This window comes from Lynx canadensis, chromosome D1 (genome assembly GCF_007474595.2).
Source record: "Lynx canadensis isolate LIC74 chromosome D1, mLynCan4.pri.v2, whole genome shotgun sequence".
Taxonomy (NCBI): Eukaryota; Metazoa; Chordata; class Mammalia; order Carnivora; family Felidae; genus Lynx; species Lynx canadensis.
This window is the reverse complement of record NC_044312.2, coordinates 89,340,208-89,366,799: the sequence shown is the minus strand read 5'-3', so window position 1 is coordinate 89,366,799 and position 26,592 is coordinate 89,340,208. Positions and strand designations below refer to the sequence as shown.

Below are 26,592 nucleotides of genomic sequence, written 5' to 3'. Positions count from 1 at the left end.
AGAATCCCTACAGTTAGTCACTTTATTGGGCCCAAAATAAATTCAGATATCTTCCCCTCTCCCTTATAGGTGTCATCCTGGGGGCAGTATGTGGAGGGCTTCTCCGCTTGGCATCTCCTCTCCACCCTGACGTGGTTATGTTAATAGCCTTCCCAGGGGATATACTCATGAGGATGCTAAAAATGCTTATTCTGCCTCTCATCATCTCCAGCTTAATCACAGGTAAGGTCACAGGGGATCGTACTCCCATCTGGTTTGTGGAGTGACTGTCGAATCTCAATTTGATTGAATGAATGAATGAATGAATGAATGTGATTGTCTGTGTCATTTTATTTCAGAGCCTTGGTTTTCCTGTCCCTAAAATGGGGACTATCAACCCAAAATGAATTTCTCATCTGTTGGTCAGTCCTTCTGTCTAGCAATAAAAGATGAAAAGGAAACTGCCACATGTTGAAAGGGTTAATAACTATAGTGATTTCAATTTTGAATGTATACTTTTCTCATTTTCCAAATTATATTTCGCTCAGATTCTGATAAAAGTAATAAATAGAAAAGGACATTTTCTCTTTACTATTTAACTGGGTGTAGAAGGAAGTGGGTATTAAAAATAAATTAAATACTAGATGTGAAACCCTTCAAGTTTTTAAGAAGAAAGTTACCCTTAAAGTGTAAATCAGGTTCAACTCTTTGGGGCTGAAAGAAGTCTTTTATTGCAAAGAATGTTTTCACCTCTCTGGGCTTATGCTGGTAGTTTTCTCTTTACTAAATAACACTGCTCAAATAGGGTACAAATTGATGTAGTTTATTTTATTTTTTAATTTTTAAAATATTTATTTACTTTTTGAGAGAGAGAGAGAGAGAGAGAGAGAATGTGAGCAGGCAAGAGGCTGAGAGAGGGAGACACAGAATCCAAAGCAGGCTGCACACTCTGAGCTGTCAGCACAGGCCCTGACACGGGGCTTGAACTCACAAACCACGAGATCATGACCTGAGTCAAAGTTGGATGCTTAACCGACTGAGCCAGCCAGGCACCCCATTAAACTGATGTAGTTTAAAGACTGGGCTCTGATTTAAGGCTGAAAGCTAGGCTTTGATTGATACTTGGTGCCATCTAGGTGACCTTGAGAAAGCTGTCCACCTTATGAAGGAAGTGAGGCTCTCGAAACGTCAAGAGATTCAGACGCTAAGCCACGTTGTTCTGTAGTCTCATCTCGGGTCAACCAATGAGCCCAGTGAATGCAAGGTCTCATCAATCAGCCCCAGACTGAGTGAAATTGTGCTTTAACCTTAAAGGCTCCTTTTCAAACCAGAGAAAGTATTCTCCATGCCTGTTTAACAGACCATATACTGGTCAACCTGGCAAGGAAACTTAGTGTCTGTTGGCCAGAATCCGACTTTAGGTTGTAAGGAGAAGTGGCTTGTAGATAAGTCAGCTTAATTCAGAAAACTTTGCACCAGTGACTTCCTCCCGCACAGCAAGGGCTACAATCTCTCTGTCTAGTAAAAGCAGAAATTGAAACCAGGAAGTAGAAAAATTGAACATACAACTGGGAAAAAACCTAGTGAAGGCAGGAGTTTTTGTGACTTGCTTGGAATTTCCTCTAACAATCACAGAACCTCCCACAGTGTACACAGAGCACCCACCTTTGTGTTCTCTAATCCCTGCACTGGGTTGGAAAATGTCTCCGTCATGCTTCGCCTTAGAGGAGTGAGGGCTGTGCTAGATCGCTATGCTAGATGCTTGATATCAATCACCAGGACTGCCAGATTTTTTGTTTTGTTTTTGTTTTGTTTTCTTTTTGTTTTTGTCTTTTAAGTGAGGACATTAAAAGAAAAAGTTCTAGCACCATCACCTCATAAAGAAAGGATATCTTTTTTTTTTTTTAATTTTTTTTTCAACGTTTATTTATTTTTGGGACAGAGAGAGACACAGCATGAACGGGGGAGGGGCAGAGAGAGAGGGAGACACAGAATCAGAAACAGGCTCCAGGCTCTGAGCCATCAGCCCAGAGCCCGACGCGGGGCTTGAACTCACAGGCCAGGAGATCGTGACCTGGCTGAAGTCGGACGCTTAACCGACTGCGCCACCCAGGCGCCCCAAGAAAGGATATCTTAATGCCAAATAAGTGGGGAGGACATGCTCTCAGAATTAAAAAATGGAATACATTCAACTTGAACTCACTATTGCAGACTGACAGAAAGTAGTCATTGATCATTTTATAAACTCTGAACCAGAAATCTTCAACTCTGGTTCTCTAGAATCTCAAAAATGTCCTTGGAGAACAGAACAGTAAACTGTAGGGGGCACCTAGGTGGCTCAGTCAGTTGAGCATTGGACTCTTGATTCGGCTCAGGTCATGATCCCAGGGTCATGGGATCAAGCCCCGTGTCAGGCTCCGTGCTGAGCATGGAGCCTGCTTAGGATTCTCTCTTCCCTCCTCTGCCCCTCTCCTCTTCTCGTGTGCATGAGCGCGCTCTCTCTCTCTAAAATAAAGTAACAATAGACAAAAGAACTGTAAACTATAGGATTTGTAGGACCAAACATTCAGTAGGAGGAGGTTTAATTAACCATTCATGCATTTGAGTAATATGAAGCCACGTTCTAGGTATGCAGAGATGGGCATCGTAGGATTAATCCTTCCCATATCATTTCAATCCAGGTTTGTCGGGCCTGGATGCTAAAGCCAGTGGACGCTTGGGCACGAGAGCCATGGTGTATTACATGTCCACAACCGTCATTGCCGCAGTGCTGGGGGTCATCTTGGTCTTGGCCATCCACCCAGGGAACCCCAAACTCAAGAAGCAGCTGGGACCCGGGAAGAAAAATGATGAAGTGTCCAGCCTGGATGCCTTCCTGGACCTCATCCGAAATCTCTTCCCTGAAAACCTTGTCCAAGCCTGTTTTCAGCAGGTAACCCAAAGTTCTGATGTTCTTGCCTCTCTAGCCTCCTTCAGTTATCAAGATAATAACTTAGGGAGTGTTTCAGTGAACCAGCCCTGGGGAGCAATTTTCCTATATTTAATTTCCTCTGTCTAGGGATTGTAGGAGGTGATTTGGAGCAGGATTTTGGGATTGAAGTCGTATTTTGCTTTATTTTATTAACCTTCCTTTTTTTCCAGCTCACTTCACATCTCTTTGCTCTGGGATTCCCCTTCTTCCTTTTTTCCCCCACCCCGTTACTTTTTCCTTTGTTTTTTGGTTTCCATGGATGGGCTGTCCAAGGGCACACGTTTGAAAATCACCCTTGCCTTCAACCCTCTAGAGTGCCCAGTGGGTCTCTATGTTGGTAGGATAGCAACACCACATGTGATGCATTTAAAAAAGACACATGCCTTACGGAGTCAGAATCTCTAGTGTAGGCCCGGGGATTGGGTGTTTTCAAATTGTGGAAGTAATACACGAGGGCTGTAAAAAGTTTAAACGGTGTAGATGTACTTCCCTTCCCTAGAACTACTCATGCTGGGAATTTTGTTTCCTTCTATATATATTTTTTGCCTGTGTGCATAATCTTTAGAAAAAAATTCAACCCAAGTGGTAACTGCATTGTATATACTGTGCTGTGCCGTACTCTTTTATTTAACAGTGCCTTACCATCATCTCTCTCTCTCTCCTCATGATTGTGTAGTTATTTCTTAAAAATAAATTCTTGGGGGCTCATGTCCTGCCCAGGAGTTCTAGATTTCAAATTTGCTGGATGTTGCAAAACGGCTCTACAAAGGTTTGTAGTGATGTATGCTCCTGCCGACTGCATACGGGCAGATCGAGTTTTTTAAAGCTTCTAATTTAAGAAAATGGGTGATTCTGCTCGGTGGAACCACTGAGAGAGAGAGAGAGAGAGAGAGAGAGAGAGAGAGAGAGAGAGAGACTGAGGCCTCGCTCCCCAGCCTGTTGTCTAGCCCCCAAGGTCAGGTTAGGTGAGAATTCGCATCAGTTCCCATTAGCCCATGGAGGGAGAGCTAGCACCAAGGTTCAACCAGAACCCGGGAATCTCCTCCAGCCATTTCCAGGGAACCACAGAAGAATGAACTTCGGAGACAGGCTGCCTAGGGGAAAAGTTTACTTTCCCAGCTGTCCCCCAAATCCTATTGTCAACCCCGGCTGGGCCCCGCTTACTCTGGGTTAAGACGTGTTCTCTGATTTCCAGTGCTGCGTTGGTGGCACTTACGGCAGAGGGCTACGTTAAAGGAAACCATCTCATGGATAAAGGAGATGTGGCATATATACATATACACGATGGAATAGTACTCAGCCGTGAAAAAGAATGAGATTTTTGCCATTTGCGACAACGTGGATGGACCCGGAGGGCATGGTGCTAAGTGAAATAAGTCAGAGAAAGACAGATACCACGTGATTTCACTTATATGTACAAACTAAAAAAAAACAACAACAACAAAAGCCAAGACAAATGAATAAACAAACATGTAAAAAGCAGCAACAGCCTTCTACTTACGGAGAATAAACCGATGGTTGTCAGAGGGAAGGAAGTGGGGGATGGGCAAAGTGGGTGAAGGAGAGGGGGAGGCATAGGCTTCCTGTTATAGAAGGAAGAAGTCGTGGGGATGAAAGGCACAGCACAGGGACTGTAGCCAATGATACTGTAATGGTGTTGTGAGGGGACAGACGGTAACTACACTTGTGGTGAGCAAGGCGTGATGTGTAGACTCGTCAAATCACTGTGTGGTACAGCTGAAGCTAACGAAATATATTGTGTCCACTCTACTTCAATCAAAAGGAAAAATGAAATAAAATTCGAGAACAACCACAAAGGACAAATCAAAAAGCCTCCATTAACACATAATAAAAAAATAAACCATTTCAGCTGGGGAGGTAGGGTGGGAAGGGAAGGGAGGGGTGCTTCCTGGCGCTCTGTCTCTAGAGGGAACCTACTTAGATGAAAGCACTCTGGGACCGGGGGGAGGGGTAGCACGAGAGGCACGACGGAGGCACGGACTGGGGCCTGCTTCCTGGGCCCCGTCGTGACCATGCTCCATGAGAGGCGACCCCTTCGTCATAGCAAAGCAGGACTGAGGCAGACAGGCACCAGGAGCCATTGCTCTGATCTTGGGTGAGCTTTAGTGGTGTTAGCCACGCTCACTCGGTGACCTGTCCGGTCAGTGGGCGATCTCCGTGTGAAGCTGCCCACGGCAGGGCTACTGTGCACACTAGAATGGAGGGCTGAGCCATTCCCTGTCCCATCCCTGCCCTGGACCCACCCCTCCACTGGCAATATTCGTATGAGGAATGAGCCCTTAGCCGCCCCCCCCCCCACCACCCCCCAGCTCAGTCCAGGGTCACTGCCCCTTTGAGTTGGGACAATCAGAGGAAAAAATGTGTAGACTCTTTTATTTACCTCAGGGCAAGGGAGCATGTACATCTCAGGCAGCCCAGAAGAAGGGGGTCTTAAACTAGACGGAATCCATGGGCCCAGGGGGCCCTTGAAGAGGGTTCAGCGAAAGGGAACCGTTGTAGGGTGACATCCCATTACCAGAGAGAAGGGATGCCAAGCAAGTGCTTTCTGTGCCCTCGGGATACAGCTGGAAGTGACTACAAAAAGCTTGCCTTGGGTGTGGAGGGCTTCACTGCCACAGTTAGACACAGAGATGGAAAGAGGCAGGCGCACTGTCCCCAGAGCAGAGGCTGCCTTGCTCGAGGTGGCAGGCCCTGTGTCTTAGAGGGCAGCGGGGCCTCCTGCTTGCTGCTTAGGGCTGAACCAGCGTGAGCTTTCCAGGACAGCAGCGGGATGTCAGGTGCGGTCTGACCACATTCAGTCAAGGCTAGCCACAGGGACCGCATGGGTCTTCTCTTGCGGGGAATCCAGTGATGTGTGTTTGCTCATCCATCTGATATTTGAGAGCACTTCCTGGGTGCTGGCTCTCCACTGTGCACAAGATGCCACAGGCAATGAGACAGCCAGGGTCCCCGCCCAATGGAACTTACTTATGTTCGGGCGTTGGGGGACACAGTCCAGAACCAACCTGTCTTAAGGTGACCGACCCTGGTGGCTTGGACTCGGGTAGACTGGAGTTGGCATCCAGATGGGGTTGTCCAACCCACACAGGCTCGGCTCATGAACTGAGGCAGAGACCAGGCCTGTGTTCCAGTATCCCTATCTCCTCGCCTTCAACCTGAGCCACTGGCCCGTGCTGTTTGGAAGCTGATTTGGGAGTCAAACGTAACTCATTTTGAATCCTGCTTCAGCAACTAGCTAGCTTTCTGCCCTGCAGTTAGCGAGCCCCCTGAGCCTTGAGGGGCTACTGTTGACATAAGAGATAATACGTGTCAAACATGCCACACCTGCTGCCACCTGTTCCTGAGAGCCATCACTTGTTTACGACCATGGCCGTTAGTCCTTTGAACTCAAGACTTGGCTTCTGTGGCATTCTCAGGACAGAGAATGTTGGCTTCTGGCCCTCCCATTTTTCCTGGGAGCATGACTCTTCGGATCATGCCTGCATTCTTTCTTCTTGCCAACGTTGCCCAGGCCCAGGAGCCCAGGAGCTGCCTGTCCTCCCCTTGCACACTCAGCCTGAGCTTCCTTCCTCGCTGCACAAGCACACGTGGCCAGGCTAGAACAGAGCCACATCGTGCTTCTCTCCCACTTTGGAGAGCTGGTCAGCTCACTGTTAGGCCTAGCTGCCGTAGGATTGGGTGTCGGTAGCACAGGGAGTGGAAGAACTCGGTGGTGGCCCTCAGAGTTCAAGTCCCAGCTCTGCCAAGAACTCTGTGCCATCTGACAGGTCATCTGAGTTCTCCATGCCTCCTCTCCCATAGCTATTCAGGGTTTAGCCATCTGTTGCCTACTATGTACCAGCACTGACATTCTAGGATTCTGCAGGAGTTCTATTTTAATGCCCTTGGACGTATTGTTTCTCAGGGCTCGGAAGTGTGTCTTACAGCACTCTGCATGCAGGGTGCCTGGCACCTTTAAAATTAGAATGGATGCCACAGATGTCGAGGAATAGCATGAGAGGTTCTCAGGGGGCCACTTGCACAGAGATGCTTGGCAAACATTGAGCAAAGCTTGGCATCACTGCCCAGAAGGAGTGGGTGTCTTCCCATCTTACATTTTTGGTCTGAAATATAAGCCAACAATCCTGTCATGGCAGCTGCTGGCAGCTGCGAGTACCCAGCATCTGGTGCCCAGATGGAGCTGCCCAGCAGACCATGACTCTGGAAGGAGCCCGAATGAGGCTTCGTCTGTGAAGACCGCCAGACAGGTCCCAGGCAGGACGGAACAAAACAGGTGGACCTGTTCCCTGCGAAGACACTCACTTTCCGACTCTTGGCCAGATCCAGGGCCCCTCCCAAGAGGCAAGAAGGGCCATCCAACTGGGGTTCACAATTATGAAGAGCTTCGGTGATCGATGCTGGATGTTGTCTCTGAGATGCAGGGCTACAATCATGGGACTGAAAGAGGCTACAATCAAGGGCTACAATCATGGGACTGTCCCCCAACTCGAAGCTTGTGTCCCATTACTGGATCACACTACATTACAAATGAGTGCTGTCAGTCCTATAATTATCAAGTGATGAGGACAATCGTTTCCTACTGTATGTGTATAATAAAATATCACTTTGTTAAACACGAACATTGAACTATTGCCCAACTTTCATAACCTTGTTTTGATATTGCTTAATTAGTTTTTTAACATCCTAGGGATTTTAAAAACGTCTAAGTGCCTAGGCTTTTGGTGGTCAAACGCCTTATCTTTATATTCCCCCCTTCCTCCTCCCACTCCATTAGATTCAAACGGTGACCAAGAAAGTCCTGGTGGCGCCTCCATCAGATGAGGAGGGCAATGCCACCAACGCTGTCATCTCATTATTGAACGAGACTGTGACGGAGGCACCTGAGGAAACGAAGGTGGTTATCAAGAAGGGCCTGGAGTTCAAGGATGGCATGAATGTCTTAGGTAGGCATCGTGGTGCTCACCTCTGGGGGGAGACGATGGCCAACCTTTCCTGCATCTCAGCGCCTCGGCATCCCTCGTTGAAAGGTTAAGGAAGAGGGAGAGAGGCAAGCAGGACCGCGAGGGGACATGGCAGCTAGAGGTCAGTTATGGGAAGAGAGAGGGGACTAACGTGATGTTGGCAAGTAACTTTCTCTGACTGTCCATTGCAGGAAGTTACACATCCAATTCTTCCATTTTTTTCAGCATTTTTTTTTCTTGAACTGCCCTGCATGCTAGTGCTGCACTAGGCACAGGGATAGCCCACCCCAGCTTTCACAGCCTTTAAAACAACACAGCGCTATCAGGAGTGTGAAGTGTTGGTGTTGGTGCTCAGAGGAGCTTATCGAAAGATTATCTTGTTTAACTCTCTGGGATTCCAGCGAGCCCTTCCCCCTAGCCTGGAGCCTTCATAGCACGCCATGACTTGGTTCTTCGGCTCTGCAGGTAGACAGGCTGGGTTCAGATCCCTTATGGACCACTCACTGGTGACCTGACCATGGCCAAGTTGCTTCACTTCTCGAGATTCATTTGTAACGGGACGAGATTGCGTTTCTCTTGCAGATCATTATGAGCATTAAATGAGATTGTGCATGTGGAGCACAGTAGTATATAGTGTGTGCTCTCTTCTGAGCTACTGTCATTATCCAAGGTGAATGGAGAGCTGAGGGGCACCATAAGAAAACGCCCCGACAGAGGATGAAGATTCCCCATCATGGGAGTGACTCTCCTTTGCTCAGTTTACTCCCTACCCACCCCCTGGGACCACTCCCCACCATAACCCCCACCCACTGTTAGAGTGGTGTCCCATAAACAAGAAAGAGGGACATTTGGCCCTAAGCTGGAAGAAATGGGGAAGCTGGGTGGAAAAAGTACGTTAATCTGTGCAAGCAAGATTTCTAAAGGTTTGAGGGACAGCTGGTTAGAAATGGATCAGCTCCGTGGTCCTTCCGCTTTGCCATCTAGGAGATCAAATACCCTTGTCTCCTTAGGAGGGTTGTAGATAAAGTATTGGATGCCGAGTTAAGTGTGAATTTCAGATGAACAACAAATGATTTGTTAGTGTAGAGTATGTCCCAAATACTGCACGAGACATACTTATACCAAAATAAAATATAGTCATTGTTTATCTGCAGTTCGCATTTGGACTGGATATCCTGGTTGTCTGTTTTGTTTGTTTATTCTAAATTTGATAATTTTATGAGTAACTAACCCAGAATGGTTGAGAGAAAGATGTAGGAGAGAAGGATTGCCCAGGCACTGAAAAGCAGAAGCTTCAGTGAGGGATCATCTCGGTTTGTGCTCGAAGGAAACAGGTTGAGTCAATGAGAGTGTGAGAAGAGATACACTGAATAGGTTGGCAGGCAATGGAAGATCAGTAAACATTGTTGACCATCAGTGAGAGGTGACAGGAGGAAAGAGAGAGGAGAAAGTGGGTGAGTTCCTCTGAGGAGAGCTTGCAAATACCTTCAGCCTCCACCCCTGATCCAGCCCTTCTCCTCCACTGCCCAGATGTCTGTGAGCCTTTCAGGACCTTCCCAGCCCTGCTCTGTTCCCCCAAACCCCATAGTCAAAGTGGCCCCACAGTCTTCTACATACTCTGGAGGAGGTTAAGGCCATGAGTAATGAGGTCGAACTTTGGGGTGAATCATTCAGAAGACTTACACGGTCGTTTCCAGATTCTCAGTGGATTCTGGGAAGTCACGTTGACCTTGAGCTGCCCTAGGGAGTTTCAACACAACTCACTACTCTCTCAGCCCCAGTGACCAAGTCTAAAAGGGCTTTGTTCAAGTGAAACGCCCCAGTTCCAGTAAGTGAGTTCAGTGAAGCTGTGTTGACAGAGAGAAATGACACGGAAGCTGGACGTGAGTGTCCAAGTGCAGAGTGAGGGCCTGGAAAGCCAAGGGAAGTTAGACCGTTGGGAAACTTCTCATTTACAAATCATGGCTAAAACAAGATTCCTCCCTTGGTCTTCTGAGGGTGGAGAAGGTGGCTTTTTTTTTTTTTTTTTTTTGGCTTTGGAAAGTCCCAATGATTGAACATTGCAGTAAGTGAAGACAAAACCCTGACTCTGGCCTCCTACTTCTTGAAGGACTCCTTTCTCTCCGCCAAAACCTCTAGACCACTTCTGAGCTCCACTCTAACCCCATCCATTAAGTCAACTCCTGGGAGATTTTGCTCCTTCCAACGTCTCTCTCTCATAGTCATAGATGTGGCTCAGTTTCTGCTGGCCCTGCAAGGGTAGCCCTTTTATGCCAGCATTTTGTGACTTTGAGACCTTGAGGAGTTTCTCTTAAAATCTCCAAATGGAATTAACTGGGTAATACTAGGTCTTCTCAGCCAGAATGTTCACAGATTATGTCTCACCGCACACCCAACAGACTCCTCTCCGTGGGCTTGAGAGAAGGCTTGGGAATAGTCTGAATTTGGTTCCATACGTTACTGCAGAGTGAGACCACACTCCCCTGGTCACTGCTTCTCACAAAGCCTCTGTCTTTATGGCCAGTAACTCACTTGTAAATCACTTGCCAGTCTTTCTAGCTAAGAACTGAAAAGGGGAAATATTCGTTACCAGGGATTAACAATCCTGAGTGCAGGTGCTGAGTTCTTTTTGCTAAAGAGAGAGAGGGTCCAGTGAAGGATAGTTGAACAATCTGGGTTGTTACATGCATAGTGTGGGGAGGTGAGTGTCTCTGGGGGGCTAGGAAAAAGGTGAAGTCGGAGATTCAGAAAGAAAGAATTCTTCCCTAAGAGAATCAGATTATAATGATATAATTTACCCAGTGTAACTCAAGACTCCAGGCATAACTGGATACATTAGGAAACGATATAAAAGGAGGGTTGTAAATTAGACCTGCCAAACTGGGACACGGCAGTCATAGGGAAGAGGAAGGAAAGAGAGGGCCTAGAATATTGGCCATACTACCGTTCAGAAGAAATGTCAGATGGGCAAGCAAGGGCCTGCAGCTATGGGGACAGCAACATTGGTTGGTAGTCCATGCCAGTAGTCAGAATTGGAGCCCCAGGATTGGCCACAATGGGTCAGAGTGGGAAGGGGGCACAGAGTGGCTAGTAATCAGAAATCCAGACAGCCCCCAGACAATCATGGGGATATCTGTTAGCCATAAAGTGGCCCAGTCCCTGGGTGGGCCTGGGTGAGACTAGGCAGGGGGTGAAACTCTGAGGAAAAGGATGGGAAGGAGCGGTAGGGGAAGAGAAACTTCTGGGAGGAGAAAAGCCAGGCCAAGCTTGGAGGAACCAAAGTATATGGCAGCTTCCTAGCACATATGCCAACATACTCTGCTGTGGGGAAAGAGGCAAAGACAACACAGAGATAAGACTCAAGGCTGGGTGTTGAAGCTGGTCCAGGACCTAGTGCCTTTGATGGGGACAGAGCTCCTCACGTCCTTCCAGCCTGGGTTTAGGATTGACCCTAGAGGCTGGGGTGGGGCTAGATTTAGATAGAAGTCAAACCATGTCAAGTGAAGTGAGAAGGGGACTGAGGGGCTAGCAAATTTCAAAGTCTATGTTCTGCCTTTATGATACTGATAAAAAATACAGTTAAAAAAAAAGGGGGGGAAGCATTCTAACCATTTTGACCATGAAAAGAATGATGAGGAGTTAATAAATCACAGGTTAAATACAGACGAACTGGGTCAATTGGGGTTTCCCAACTATTTTGGATTTCTCATTGCTTTCCATTTGACTTTTCGACATTCTTCCTCCTTCTCGTATTAGGCATGTAGCAGTAGAAAGATACTTTTATACTTAGGATTCTTCTGCAGTGGAACATACCAGCCACACATGAATTTGCACTAGCCCTAAGCCAATGTAGACATAACCCTGGCAGAGACTTTATTGGCTAATTGGTCTCTGCAGTTCTAATGTGGGCTCCAAAGTTTGCATGATAATCCCCAAGCCTCAACAAGCCTTCCTTTGTTAATCTGTGTACTCTGGAATCTGCTTACCCATGGTAAGGGAGGAGGAGAGAGAAGAGAGTGCTTTCGAGTTTGGAATGAAATGGAATTCATTTTTTTCAAGGAACTGATACCGCTGACAGTTCAACTTGCTCTTGTGGGAAATGTTAAGGGATACCATAATTATCCAAGGGGAAGGTATTTTCAGTGTGAACCCTAATGCCTCATTTGCGGGGTAACAGGCAGGTGAGAAGGTGGCTCCCTGTGTCGGGAATGGTGAAGGAGGGAGAAGAAACACACGCTTTGTAACTTGTCCTTCTGCGTGATGTGATTCACTCAACAGGTCTGATCGGGTTTTTCATTGCTTTTGGCATCGCCATGGGGAAGATGGGAGAGCAGGCCAAGCTGATGGTGGAATTCTTCAACATTTTGAATGAGATTGTAATGAAGTTAGTGATCATGATCATGTGGTAAGTGGGCTTGTTCTTACTCAGTGTTGGGGGAGGGTGTCTGAAGGTCTTGGGATCCTTGAAAGATAACGGAGCCCTCCCAGCAGGAGAGAGTAGGCATGGAGCAAGCAAAGGGCTCTCTGGAAAAAAACTTTGAGAAAAGGATGAAAATCTTTTTTGGGGGGAGCTTCCCCTGGAAAATGGGTTGGAAAACCATGGCCCATCCTTGGGCCAGATCCTATCTGCTTGCTATGCGTTTAGTGTGGCCTACAAGTTAGGAATGGGTTTTATGTTTTTATGTTGCCGGAAAAAAAAAAATCAAAAGAGTAATAGTGTTCCACAACACATGAAAATTGTATGAAATTCACATTCAGGACCCATAAATAAAGTCTTATTGGCACACAGCTGTGCCCATTCGTTCACATATTGTCTAGGGTTGCTTTGTGCCAAATGGCAGAGTTGGGCAGTTCAGACTAAGATTGTGTAGCCTGAAAAAACTGAAGTATTTACTATTTGGCCCTTCACATAAAGTTTGCCTGTTCCTGCCTGTGGGAAAACAAAAACAACAACGAAAAGCAAGAAAAGATAGACAAGCTGGAAAAACCAATTAGTAACCCTGAACCTGAGCACTGTGAGGAAACACTAAGATAAGTCCAAGATACCAAGGATGATACAGCATGACTGAGGGCGTGTGGCAGGACCACTACGCTAATATTCTGGTGTCCAAAAGCAATGTATTGTAGTTTTATGACTCGTGCAACAGGAAAAAGAGGCAGTTCTCAGGCCATGCAAACAGTGAAATCACAGAGGCAATATTAGAATTGTAAGTGCTTTTGGAAATCTTGTTCCACCCTCTAGTTTTATGGAAGAAAAAACTGTATCATATGATACATCCAGAGTCCCCAAATCTTGATTCCTTAACATCATCATGATCATTATAATCATAAAAGTTACCAGCTATTGATTTCCTTGTATCTGCCAGGAGCCAGGATAAGTGCTTAGTGCCTGTCAAATGTAATCCCAGTAGCCCCGCAAAGATGGCACCATGACTCCCATTTTACAGAAAAGGCAACTGAGGTGTATTGAGGTGAATTAATTTGCTTAAGATGATATAGCTAGTGGGGCGAAGAGCTGGAGTGCCTATTCATTTCATAATCGTTGATGCCTAAGTGGGTGACTTTTTTGTTTGAATTATCTAAGCAATACTGTCTCTGCTTTATTGCATGTGTCTTTGTGGTCAGCGGTTCTGAAATCTAGGGCAGCCCAGGAGGGCATGAGTGCCCAGTCTTCTGTAAAGGAAACGGTACCACCTTCAGACCTCTAGTGTCCACTCTCTCTCTCGGATGAAAGATTTTTACGTGCATCTGTTCCAGACCTCTTTGATGGTCTGATATGCCTGTCTAGAAAAAAACCAAAACCATTATGAGACCAAACGACACCTGTGTCCTGTCACAGGAATTCAGGATTGCCAATTCTCTGTCTCTGCTTGTTCTCAGCCTACTCACCTTCCCCAACCCTTCTCCTCCTCTGGGCTTCCTTCATTTCTGCATGGTGCCTCCCACTAAAATTCTACCTTCTTTTTCTCTTCTTCCTTTCCTTGGCTCCTCCTCCCGCTTTCCAAGAACAAGAATCTGCTCCTGGCTTATTTTTTATCCCCACAGAACCCAACCTTGTGATGTGCTGGTAGTAATTCTTACTAAAACCTCAAGAGTGAGTGGACTAGCTGAAGGCCCCAGGGTCTCAGATCCAGAAGATGTTCCTCATATGAGTGAAAACATATGATACGTGTCTTTCTCTGCTTGACTTATCTCACTCAGCGTTCTATCCACACTCCGGTTCCATCCACATTGCTGCAAAAGGCCAGATTTCATTCTTTCTCACTGCCAAGTAGTATTCCATTGTATATATAAACCACATCTTCTTTATCCATTCGTCAGTTGATGGACATTTAGGCTCTTTCCATCATTTGGCCATTGTTAACACGGGAATCTACCCCCAAAACCAAGAGCACACTGTATATACTGTATGTTAGCCAACTTGACAATAAATTACATTAAAAAAAAAAGAATACACTTCACGGAAAAAAAAAAGTATTTATTGAATGAATAAATGAGTAAATGAGCAAGAAAAGAAAAAAAGATGTTCCTTATGATTTCATGAACCATATTTACTAGGCCTGGCTTGTTCAGATCATCACTTTATTGTACTTTGAAAACATGGACAGGACGCTGGTTAAATAATGTAATTTTGTTTTTGTTTTTATTGTATCGATTCTTCAACTGCTCAGGCAACCCTAGATTTCTGAATACTTCTTTTGTATGAAAATTTAAAGTCACCCACAATGTGATGCTCTAAAAATATGTTTCGAGTCTTTTTTACAAATCTGCCTGAGCTTGCTGAGAACTTAGTAAATAATAAAGCAGAATATGCCTCTTGGTAGTAAACATTAGGATCTGCACTGGTCCCCTGGAATTCTTAGCAGAATGAACATCCTCGCTCTAAAACTACAGTTCAGATTTCTGTACTACGATGCCAGTGATGTGGGCAATATCATTTGCACTGAGCCCTTGAAGGAGAGGAAATGTGGGAGATGAATCATGGGATAAAGTGTGTGCTCACTTCTCCCCAGGGAAGAGGGGTGTGGATTAAGGTTTCCTATTCAATGAAACCAAAACTCCTAAAGATTTAGCATCAAAACCCAGGAGATGCCGAGCAATTGTGAGTCAGGAACAAGGTCTATGCAATGACTTCTGACAGCTGTTCAGTTACCTCATCTAGGCAAACAGTCAGGAGGGTGTTACATGGTAGGAGATGTCGATTCTACACATTTCTTTCATTCCTGAGCTGCCTCGTCAGCGTTTGATAACAATGTGTGCGAGACGGTTTGGGGTAGAACGGTCAATTACTCTTTAACCGACCCTCTCAAAGCTTAAATGATCAGAGTTCCTTTGTGTTCTTCTCTGTGTGATAATTAGAACAGTATAATAGCAAAATATAGCATTGTAGAGATCACTATTATTCTAGTAACAATTATTACTAAATTATAACTTACAGTTATTAAATTCTTGCTATATGCTCAGCACTACCTCAATGATTGTATTGTATCTATTTATTATTGAGGAGCTAATTATTATTATCATAATTATTAAATCATAGCTAAGATTTGCCAACTTCCTGCTATATGCTTAGTACTATTCCAATTACTTTCCATACATTAATTCATTTATTGGTCTCCATAATACCTAGCAGAAATAGGGACTTTTGTTAGCCCCATTTTCCAGTTGTAAAAACTAAGCACAGAAGTTAACTTGCCCAGTGTCGTACAGCCTAAGTAGTGGGAGTTGTGTGGGAGTGGTGCCTAATTCGACTTCTGTCTGACTTCAGATTGGAGTGAATCCGGCATCCTCCTAGTACTAACTGTGTGACTTTAGGTGAATTAGACACATTCTAAACCCCATGATCTGAATGGATTGAGCATAGAATCAGTGTGTCTTAGGGTTGCCGTGAGAATTGAGTGAAATTGTGACCAACAGTTACAAAGCATTCCTCATATGCTGGGTCCTGTCTAAACACTTTCTATGAACAGTGTTATCATTGTTGTTATTTTGTGATTATCATTACTATTATCAATTCAATCTGTATCCTCTGTTTCTGTGTGTTCATGGATCCTTTAAGAAGCCTAAAAGGCTCTCTGATTCATCAAAAAAAAGAAAAACCCTTAATTTCAGTATGATTTTAATATCCTCATTTTTTGCAAATTTCTTTAAAACATTTTTTTGAAAATCTGATAACCTTAAACAGAAAGTAAAACTTTTCATAATCTCACCACTCTAGAAACACAAAGTGAGAAGTGAGATCTCTGTCCACTCTTTCAATTCTCCCTCCCTTTTAACCCACTGCCACTGTCCATCCATCCCTTCCATCCATCCATCCATCCCTTCCATCCATCCATCCATCCATCCCTTCCATCCATCCATCCATCCATCCATCCATCCCTTCCATCCATCCATCCATCCATCCAACCGTCCAGCTATCCATCCATTCTGTCACTCCATGAATGTTTTTGAGCTCCTCTTCTATGCCAATAACAATTTTAGCTAGTGTAATGGTGAAGAAGACAGAGAAATATTCTGGCCCTCACGGGGCCTACATTCTACTGAAAGGAAAGAGAAAGAGTAAAAGGAAGCAAATAAGAATTCAGACAGCAGTCAGTGCTACAAAGTTAGTAACCAGGAGAGTGGGACAGAGAGTGATGGGGGATGGAAGTATGGCTTGGACTCTATCCTGGGGGTCCAGGAGGGCTGCCTGGGGAAGTGGCTTTTGATGGAGATCTGAAGAATGGGAAGAGGCAGCTCTGTGAAGAACCCATGTTAGAATTTTTCAGTGGGAGGAAACAGCAAGTGAAAGGTTTTTAAGGGTCAGACGAAGGTCCGGAGTACCTGCAATGTGGTTGGTTGGTGAGGGGGCGTGGAAGGCAGTGAAATTGGAGAGGTGGGCAGGAGACAGATGCCATAAGGCTTCGCAGGCTACCTTGACAAGTTGGGGTCTATTTACTTGCGAAAGGAAGTCCCCGGGGAGGTGTGGGGGAGGGAGGAGGGGAGACTACAAGCCTGGAGGCTCTGCATACTGATTTTCCCTGTATCCTCATCCAAAGTTCTAGTCCACACATAGAAACTGTCAGCAGTCACTGCTTGGATAGCCGGAACACCAGTCTCCAAGCGGACCGGGTAAAATGGGGATTTGTGTTACTTTTTGAGCCTGAGAGCAGACAACACATTTAGGTAACTCTTAGAATGTGTGTTTGGCTCTTTGTTGACAGACTCTTCCCTTTTTTAGTTCTCTTGGGATCTGTCCCAAACTGGGAGACTGGTGTTGCTGTTGAAAACCAATAGCGGTGTGGGGCAAAGCCAGAGTGACCTTATGGTCAGACCCAGAACGTCTCTCCACTAACCATCTAACTGTCTGATCCACCATCTGTCCTGTGACTAAAAGTCCTGAATTAACTACTTTAATGGGTTAAGACCAGAGGTCTTGAATAAATTGGAGCTAATGCAAATGGTTTCCGAAGGGTAACCAAGTAACTTCTGCATTTCATCCTGTTGTGGAACAGATTTTATTCCTTGAAACATTGGTTTCCGAGAATACGTCAGAATTACCTAGGGGAACTTGTTTATTTTTTTTTTATTTTATTTTATTTTTTTAACGTTTATTTATTTTTGAGACAGAGAGAGAGACAGAGCATGAACGGGGGAGGGGCAGAGAGAGAGGGAGATACAGAACCGGAAGCAGGCTCCAGGCTCCGAGCCATCAGCCCAGAGCCCGACGCGGGGCACGAACCCACGGACCGTGAGATCGTGACCTGAGCCGAAGTCGGACGCCCAACCGACTGAGCCACCCAGGTGCCCCGGGGAACTTGTTTAAAATACAAATCCTCCCAGGTTAGCTCCAGGAGATTCTAACTCAATAGGTATGTGGTGAGCCCAGGGAATCCGTGTTGTTACCAGGCAGGTCAGGTGAGTGTGAAGCCGGGGTCTGTGAATGCACAGACACACTGAGGTCTGGGCATGTTCAATTCTGTGTATGAGTTTGTTTGTGGAGTCGAACGTAGTCTTGGGAAAGGCAACTTGGTAAAGACCTTAAAATGACAAGGACTGAGGTACAAAGCGGACGGAGGCAAGGATGGATGATGTGATAGTAAGAAAAAGACTTGACAGGCCCGTCCTAGATGAATCAGTGCCTTTGAAAACAGTGCCCAGAGCTGCAGATACAACCAGTCTAAGGGCATGGTGGGAGGCATTCTGTCTCCCTGCTCTGCAGTGATGTCCTTCTAATTTAGAAACTGGTCCAACAATGACTGGGCACCCTTTGGCTTCAGAAGCTTACTGGAGCCCTCAGCCTCTTTATGCACTTTAGTTTATGGCTTTGATTGTTTGCTTCATTTCAGAAGCTTTGAGTGGTGACCTTGAATCCTGGTCATTTGCCCTTTCTTTTCCACGGAGTGTCATTTCCAGTGAGATAATTATACGGCGACCCAGGAACTCAGAAGCTCTAGTAGCTCCTGAGTGGAAGCTTAAGCCACTTGTTTTGAAAACAAGTGCAGGGAAGTAACGGCCTTAAAGGACACCATAGCGCTAAAGGCTCTTTCCTTGTCCTAATTGATGCTCATTCTGGTTCTGGAGACCCAGGTGTTTGGGTTAACTAGGGCCCCTGCTTGCCATATTTATTTACCTAACACTCTACCTTCTGGCCTTTGAATGACGCTCTCCATTTGTAGTGGGAAACTCATGTTTCTCCCAGCGAGCTGAGTGCTCTGGAGGTAACCTGTTCCCCCTCTCTAATCCATTTGGCTCTGGCTCAAATGTGTTCTCCAGGGGGATTCTGTAGCTGTCTTGCTTGGCAAAGAGCCTTGGAAACACTTTCTCTCCATTCTGCAAATGGCTTGTCCCAGAAAAGCAGGAAAATTGAGTGGCACCCAGAATAGCTCATATTTGTGTTTTTCTGTACATCTTTAAAGGGTGATTGGTGCTTGGGAAATAATTGATCTCTTGGTTTATGAAGATAAATGCTTGTTGGCACCATTTATTGGTGCATTCTGCTCAGTTACTTACAATCCCCTGGAACAAAGAGTTGGCCTCTGAGACTACCCAGCTGATCTGGGAGATGTTGTGACTATGGGCACACCAGGAGAGTGTAAAATGGTGGGAAAGCCAAGGGTTTAACAACATAGCTCCCTAATGCCTGCGGAAACAGTTCTCAAATATCATCAATCTTTACCCCAGGGAAACACGTGGAGGCTACAGCCTGGAAACTCATCAAGGAAGGGAGCAGCTATTCTAATGTTTTTACTACGTATCGTATCGTCAGTTACAAATCAGCTCTTTCAGAAGAAGGTTCCCCTTGACAAAATATTCTGCTTATGAAAACATCCACCATTGGGTGGCAGTAGACTGAGATGTTTTAGAAAGCAGCATTAACTCAGACTTGACTCATTAAGCATGGTGGGGGAAAGGACATGGTGTGCGTAATCCGTGTTAAAACAGAACATACAAAGGATTCCTTGGTCAGCAGTTGGAGATGAATGGTGCTGACAGGGAGGGGTACAGGATTTACATTTCAAAAATGTAAGCCTTGCAGCAATCCCACGAGGCTGGAGTTAGCCTAAGCCTTGACTTGTATGCCTGTAAAGTGGGAATAAGTCTCTAACCAGGGTCATGTAGCTGGTAAGTGGCTGGACAAGCTCCGTGTCTTATGTAAATGTGTATATAACTCTCATCCACTCCTCACATCTTTTCTTTACCCAGGAAAGGGTTTGCTTCAGGCACAATTACAAAAAGAAAAAAAAAAAAAAGATCACTTCTGGCTTGGGTGTCTGTCTTCCTTTCCTGACTCCTTTACCCCTGTTGATGGCCTTATCCTGGGACTTCATTTCCCCCGCAGTCTTTTTCTCAAATAAGTTCGTAATTCTTACCAAGGTATCAACTTTCCCACAGTTTCATTTTAGTCAGAAGGTGTCGCAGGCTGACCAAGTCTGTGCTCCAGGTCTACCAGATTGGGCAACAGAGAAAGTATGTTGCCCAACATTGGAAAAATACTCTCAAGATGAGAGAGCACGTGATGAGCTTACTCAAGAGTGAGGACAACAGCCAATGGTTTCTAAGCTCCCTATCAAACAATAGTAAGATGGAAATATAAAATAAGGTTATAGAGAATAAATTGGTGTATGGTAAACTGTTGGCTTAGCTACAACGAGCTACAACTGCCAGTTAAAGGGAAGTGGTTTGGCTTGGTGAGGGGAAAAATACCCTTGGAGTTTCACAGGACCTGAATTGTTCTCCTCCTACTTCCCGGTTTTGTGGTCGTGGGCTGGTTACTTAACTTTTCTGAATGTCAATTTCCTCGTTTGCCAACTAAAAGTAATGATACCTTGATTTCAGGGTTGTGGTAAGAATTAAATGAGGTGATGCGTGTAGTGCTCTTACTGTACCGCTTGAGACGCGATGTACGGTGGTCGGGATTGCTGGTAGAGTAAGGATGGAAAGAAATACTTTCAGACCTAGAAGTAAGTAATAAAACCGCATTTCTCTAAACGTCCTCTCTGGCTCAGATGGTTTTCTTGATTTGGCAGGCTTCCCCCCCACCCCTCTCTCTCTCATTTTTTAATAAATTTCCCATCTTCCAAGGCAGAAACAAAGCAAATTTGCAAACACCGGCGTATAGTTTGGTGAAACTCTAATGAGCTTCCTGGGAAGCTCAAAATGGATTCCCAGTTTTCAAGGAAAGAGTTGGGGGATCAGGGAAACCAAACAAGATTCTCAAAGACACAGCCTGTGTGTCTCTCAAGCTCGGTGCTTACCCAGGAGATGGTAAAGCTAAATTCTGTTATTCCTAAAAATCACCTGAGCAACAGAGTTCACCTTTGGAATTCTCATCAGAGCAGGGATCCCCCCAGATCCATGGCACAGATTTCAGGTCGTACAGTTAGTCTGAAGTAAAATGCAGCAACGGTTGAATCTCATGGACTTCGTCCAGCAAAACTCTTTGTACCAAAATGCAAAGGGTTTTCCTCGGAGTGCAGTACATGTAAGGGCCCAGATCTAGGTTCTGGATCCCATAAGGCTGTCTTCAATGCTTTTTTTTTTTTCTTTTATGTTTTTCAGGTACTCTCCCCTGGGTATCGCCTGCCTCATTTGTGGAAAGATCATTGCAATCAAGGACTTAGAAGTGGTTGCTAGGCAACTGGGGATGTACATGGTCACGGTGATAGTGGGCCTCATCATCCATGGGGGCATCTTTCTCCCCTTGATTTACTTTCTAGTCACCAGGAAAAACCCTTTCTCCTTTTTTGCTGGCATTTTCCAAGCCTGGATCACTGCCCTGGGTACCGCCTCCAGGTAGAGAATACAAGAAATCACCTTTCTTTCTTTCTGCTCATTCCTTTCCCCTTTCTGCCACTTCCTCTTTTCAAAACCCTTTCATCACACAGTTCAATGAGAGCATGTTTCATGTATTATTAAAATATTCCTGGAAAAGATAAATGCTTTGTATTTTTGGCTCCCAGGAACTTAGGAACTTTCTGATGAACATTTTTGCTGATATGCAACTGTCCTGGAAATATGATCTCATGTTAAACTTCCCAGATGAATACATGCTATTAGTATGCATGCCTAAGTTGCCACATCTAGCATTGGTTTAGCTCCAAATGTTTTCCAGAAGGATGTAACAGCGTATTGTGCTATTTAAAAAATTCTCCCACCTGTGATTTGAAAAATGCTATCAGAAAATATCACTCTATTGGAGTTATGGTTCAAAACTGGAAAAATGAGCTTTTGCATGGTAAACATGTTAGATGAGATTTTTAAAAAACAAACCAGAAGTCAATGAAGCCTGTGACCCCTGCATGAACCCCTAATGGACCCTTCTGCCCCATTGATTTTGAGAAAATCAGGTTGGCATTGATTCAACTTGACATTGACTGAGAGTCCGACTGTTCCTTCTTCATTAAGTAAGTTCCAGGGCATCTAAAGCCAATGAGGACTCCAGAGATATGCAGAGAAAAAAAAAATATTTTTTGATGTCTTCTTGGACTGAATTTAACAAGAACAAACAAACAGGAACAAATACATTAGAAACACCTACCAATTTAGAATTTCAAAGAGTAAAGAGTTTTATTGTTTCAGACTGCACTAGTTGTTAGTATTTCTTTACAAAACGAAGGGTCACAAAACGGAGACAGAGGTCATGAAGCAGGTGGTGGGGGCAGGGGGGTGGGGGCAAGCAGGCTGCAGCCCCTAGCTCAGCATGATCTCTGGAGTCACCTGTCAGCTGGTTCTTGTTGATCCCATGACCATGCATTGCCAGTGAGAGGGTCACCCTGTGACACAGAGTGACTGCTGCTCCGAGGCTACTGAGCAAGCAGTCGGGTTTTCCGTAAGTGACCCGACAGGCCAATAGTGGTGACTACCCGAGGAGCCAAATTGTGTTTCCATCTTGCAAATCAATGAGATTTTGGTACTTGTAGAATGTGGGGGTTCAGAAGATGCTAAAAATACATATAATCCTCGGGATCTACATTCTGCATTTGGTTTCCCAAGATGAAGGGAAACATCCCGAAATTTCTTTTTCCTACTTGGTCTTATAAACTCCCTATGGCTAAGTATCTCTATCCACAAAGATCCCCTCTCTTTGGAAAAAAAGTAAATCTTTTTTTTTTTTTACCAAAACCAATCATTTTTAGTTTGATATTTGTTTTCTGGTTATGAGAGTGGTGTTTGCTCATTGGGAAAAAGTTCAGACAGTGAATAAAGTTTTGAAGGAGAAAGTGAACATCACCAGTTATTCTGTTACTCAGTGATAATTGATAGTAACCTTTTAGTTCATCTTAACAGTCATATATTTTTTCCAGGTTTTACTATATATAGATATTGCAAACTGCATTTTTTACTGATCAACCTATTATAAAATTGCTATCAACATACATCTTCCTACTATTTTAAAATGGCATAATAATACACTGCAGGTGCTATAATACAGCCCTGTCTCCACCTTGGGATGTACATTTAAGTCATGTCTATTGAACAGGCATCCTTATAAATACATCCCTGCAAGCTTGTCTGATGATCCCCTCAGGGTAAATTTATAGCAGTGGAATTTCTGAGTCCGATGGTAAGCACACCGGCTGTTGTAAAACATACCCCCAGTTTGCCGCTCAGAAAAGTATGTTAGTTTATGCCCCCATGAACTGGGTGTGAGAGTATGCTTTTCCCCACCTACTTACGAGCACTGGATATTATCAGTCCCTTTAATACTTTCCAATGTTATTGGTGAAAAATGATCTAATCGATTCTGCATTTCTTTGATTACCAGCGAAGGCAAGCATCTCTTTGTGTTCTTACGGACCATCCTCCTCTCCCCTCCCCAACCCTGTGAATTATTTGTGATGGTCATTTCCTGTTGGGGTATTATTCCTTTCCTGATTGGCTGTTTCACTCTCTTCACATATAAAAATATTAACTCAAGTGTCACATGTCACAAATGATGTTCCTCTCTACCTGACATTTGTTTTGTAAATTTACAGGGCTTTTTGCCCCTGGAAGTTTTTAATTTGTGTATTGTTGAAGTTGTTACTATTTTCATTTAGTGTTTAGAATTTCAATTTTCTCAGGAACATCTCTACTAAAAATTATGAAACATTACTTTATATTTTCTTCCAGTACCTTTGCGGTTTTGATCTTTAAAAATATTATTATCTTTCCTTTGAACTAGATAGTTCTCCCTAGTACCTTTACAAGACAAAGTAAATCTTAAAAGCATATGGGTAGCCCGAGTTCATATTTAAATCAGCCAAACGCTTGGGTTATCTGGCCAAGGCCACAGATGCTAGACCCTTCTCCTTACCCTGTCTTTCAAGTGACTTTAATCTTTGTTTAAAGTGTGGCTCTTTCCTGGATGCAGAATTTCATTTTTTAGAAGAAAATACACTTAAAAAACTGTGGCATGAATCACGTACTAAGAACTATCTCAGCCATTATGACCACAGGGAAAAAAAACAAAACCCCAGTACAGTCAGCTAAATTTCTTTCTACCTCCTTGGACCTCGGACTGATGGAGAAGGGGAAGGGGTCACCCCCTTTTCTCAACAGGCTGATGTCAGGGAGGACTAACAGAGGGGGTGCCCTGGGACATATGTCTCTGCATCCTCCTGACATCAGTGCATGCTATTAAAACTACTCTAGAAAAAAAAGACGGTCAAGTAACTGATAGTTATTATTAGCAACATTTGAAGACATTATTAGCAACACATGAAGACATCCACGTCAGGATGTTGGAAGGACAGGAAAGAGTTAAAACTCCCAAGTCCCAGTTTGAATTGGTTGGGTGTATATAGACTTTTAAGACACAAAGCCCGTTCAGTAAAGAAATTGAGAATATTTTCATACCTTGTCAATTACTTTCCCTAATCTATTTAATTGTCCAAAGACCTCTTGATGACATTTTGGGAAGATGAATACCATAATAAAAATTATTATATTCTCGTCCACCCAGAAGTTTGCTTAGATTCCTATCATTGAAAATCCCAGCCAGCAACCACAGCTGCCATTTCAGACTAGTCACGGTGTCCTAGAAACCTTCAAAGGGGTCCTAAGAAAGGGTGGGGTGGGGAGGGCCTGGGGGTGGGAGGAATAAAGGGACACTAATGTCTCATTAAAATAGCTGGAGAAGCTAACCAAATACAATGACCTCAACTTTTCTCCCTGGGTTTATAAGGTGTTAGTAATGAGAGGTCTCCAAACGTTCATTTCTTCTCCCTATCTAAGGGCAAGGAGGAGGCATAAGACAGACCTCTGACTTGAAATCACAAAGAATATTGCCATACGATGACGCTGACGTCCCTAAGATTGTTATGAGGAGCTTGTTCATCAGTGGTTTAATAAGATGCAGATTTAGGCAATTCTAATTTTAGAGCTTCTGCTTCCTGTTTCTGAGCAGGCCCTGGAATCTGCATTCTCTTTAGCTTTTCTGAAGCTGGTGGCTCTCTACTACTCTCTGAGAAACTGAGACCTCTGGCAAGGGTCTGTGTCAAACTTGGCGGGAGCCCTGGTTCTGACCAGTAGAGGGAGGAAGCTATGAGGCTGTCCGGGCGTGCTAGAAATAAGTGTGTCTGCACTGGAGGTTCCCCAGTTCACTTTACTAAGCTTTGAATAGAAAAAAAAAAAGCAAAAAAGCAAAAAAACCAGAAACAAAATCAAAACAACCGAACAGAAAAACCCCAAACCAAAAAAACCCCAAAAGAGAAAGGACCGCAAAGAACTCGCATGGCAGTATGGGCGTTCTGCATTTCTTTCCATATTACTTAAACTTGGAAGCAAATCCACCTACCCTCCCATGTACCTCCCTCCACATGGAAATAATATTTTGGCCGTCAGCAACCCTTATCCTTACAGGTATCCTAATTTAGCAGACACACGAACATGTCAGGGGTTCTGGCCCTTGAGGCTGGGTCATGCGGTGGTGAGTTCCGGACAGGAATTTCCAGGGCGGAGTGGGGGTGGAGTCATTCCATATTGGGTCTTTGATTAGCTACAGAGCACATGCTTTTCTGCCCTATGTTGTTGGAAAGACTGTACAGTTGGCCAATGACCATGTATTAGGGAGTTGGATTGTGTATAGGGGTCCCCAGTGAATTGCTAGAAGCTCAGGTTCAGGCTAAATGGTACTTAACATGTTTACCCAGCATTGTCAAAATTAGCTCAGGGCAATTCCCAGAGGCTGGATGCAGTCCATGCATCGTTGGAAACAGTGTTTCTAGCATGAAATTATGGGTCATTCAAAAATTCCTTATTCCATTTCACTGTTGACAGCTGATTGGTTCCTGACACTTTTTTTTTTTTTAGCAGCTCAATTAATGTGGGCAGTCAGATGGCCTTTCATATTTCATCCAAGAGGGAAACACTGATCAAAGGAAAAAGAATGTGAAACTCTAAGTAGATCTTGAAAACCAGAAGCAACAAAAAGAGCTTGCTGCCTATGAGCATCTTAATAAGATTGAATTTGAACCTCCAAACAGTTGGTCTTTAATTTGCCTCCAAACACTGCTTTCTGCATGTCACATGGCCTGATTGGAACAAACGAACAAAAACTTTGTGGTTGGCATTCCAGTTTGAGTTTTGTCCTGTTTCTCTGAAGTGGACATAAACTCTTGTCTCTCTCTTTCTGTCTTTGTTCCTCAGTGCGGGAACTTTGCCTGTTACCTTCCGTTGCTTGGAAGAAAACCTGGGGATTGATAAGCGTGTAACCAGATTTGTCCTCCCAGTTGGAGCAACCATCAACATGGACGGTACAGCCCTTTATGAAGCAGTGGCCGCCATCTTTATTGCCCAAATGAATGGTGTTATCTTGGATGGAGGCCAGATTGTGACTGTGAGGTGAGGGGTGCAGGTGGGGAAGCACTGAAACAACATTTAACCTTCGTCCCTTCCCCACTAACTCCATTTGACAGGGCCACTTGGATTTCAGTTCTCCTGGTGGAAGAATAATGAAGGAAATAACACAGAAGAGGAATTATTGGCTGTGTCAAAGGGAAAATATTGTGACAGGAAAGAAGCAGGCTCATACTCATGCCCTCTGTTTGTACTGTGCATGTGAAATTGCTTTGGAAATTTGATATTACTTGATTTTTCACGGTCCTGTGATGTTGCAAGGCAGTTATTTCTCTGTTTAATAGCTGAGGAAGCACAGGCTTCAAGGAGCATGGCGGTTTGTCCAAAGCTGCCCCATTA

At 44.5% G+C, this 26,592-nt stretch overlaps 1 protein-coding gene across 3 annotated transcripts in view; it reads left to right on the top strand.

The window, feature by feature from the left end:
- The window catches only part of SLC1A2 (solute carrier family 1 member 2), a 138,125-nt gene that overhangs the window by 90,386 nt on the left and 21,147 nt on the right, over nt 1-26,592 (top strand). For all 3 annotated transcript variants that reach the window (XM_030332762.1, XM_030332764.1, XM_030332763.1), the window contains exons 3-8: nt 70-222; nt 2,661-2,911; nt 7,746-7,914; nt 12,211-12,337; nt 20,974-21,207; nt 26,044-26,238. In XM_030332762.1, the coding sequence (XP_030188622.1) occupies nt 70-222; nt 2,661-2,911; nt 7,746-7,914; nt 12,211-12,337; nt 20,974-21,207; nt 26,044-26,238 (1,129 nt within the window). The remainder of the gene's footprint in view (nt 1-69; nt 223-2,660; nt 2,912-7,745; nt 7,915-12,210; nt 12,338-20,973; nt 21,208-26,043; nt 26,239-26,592) is intronic.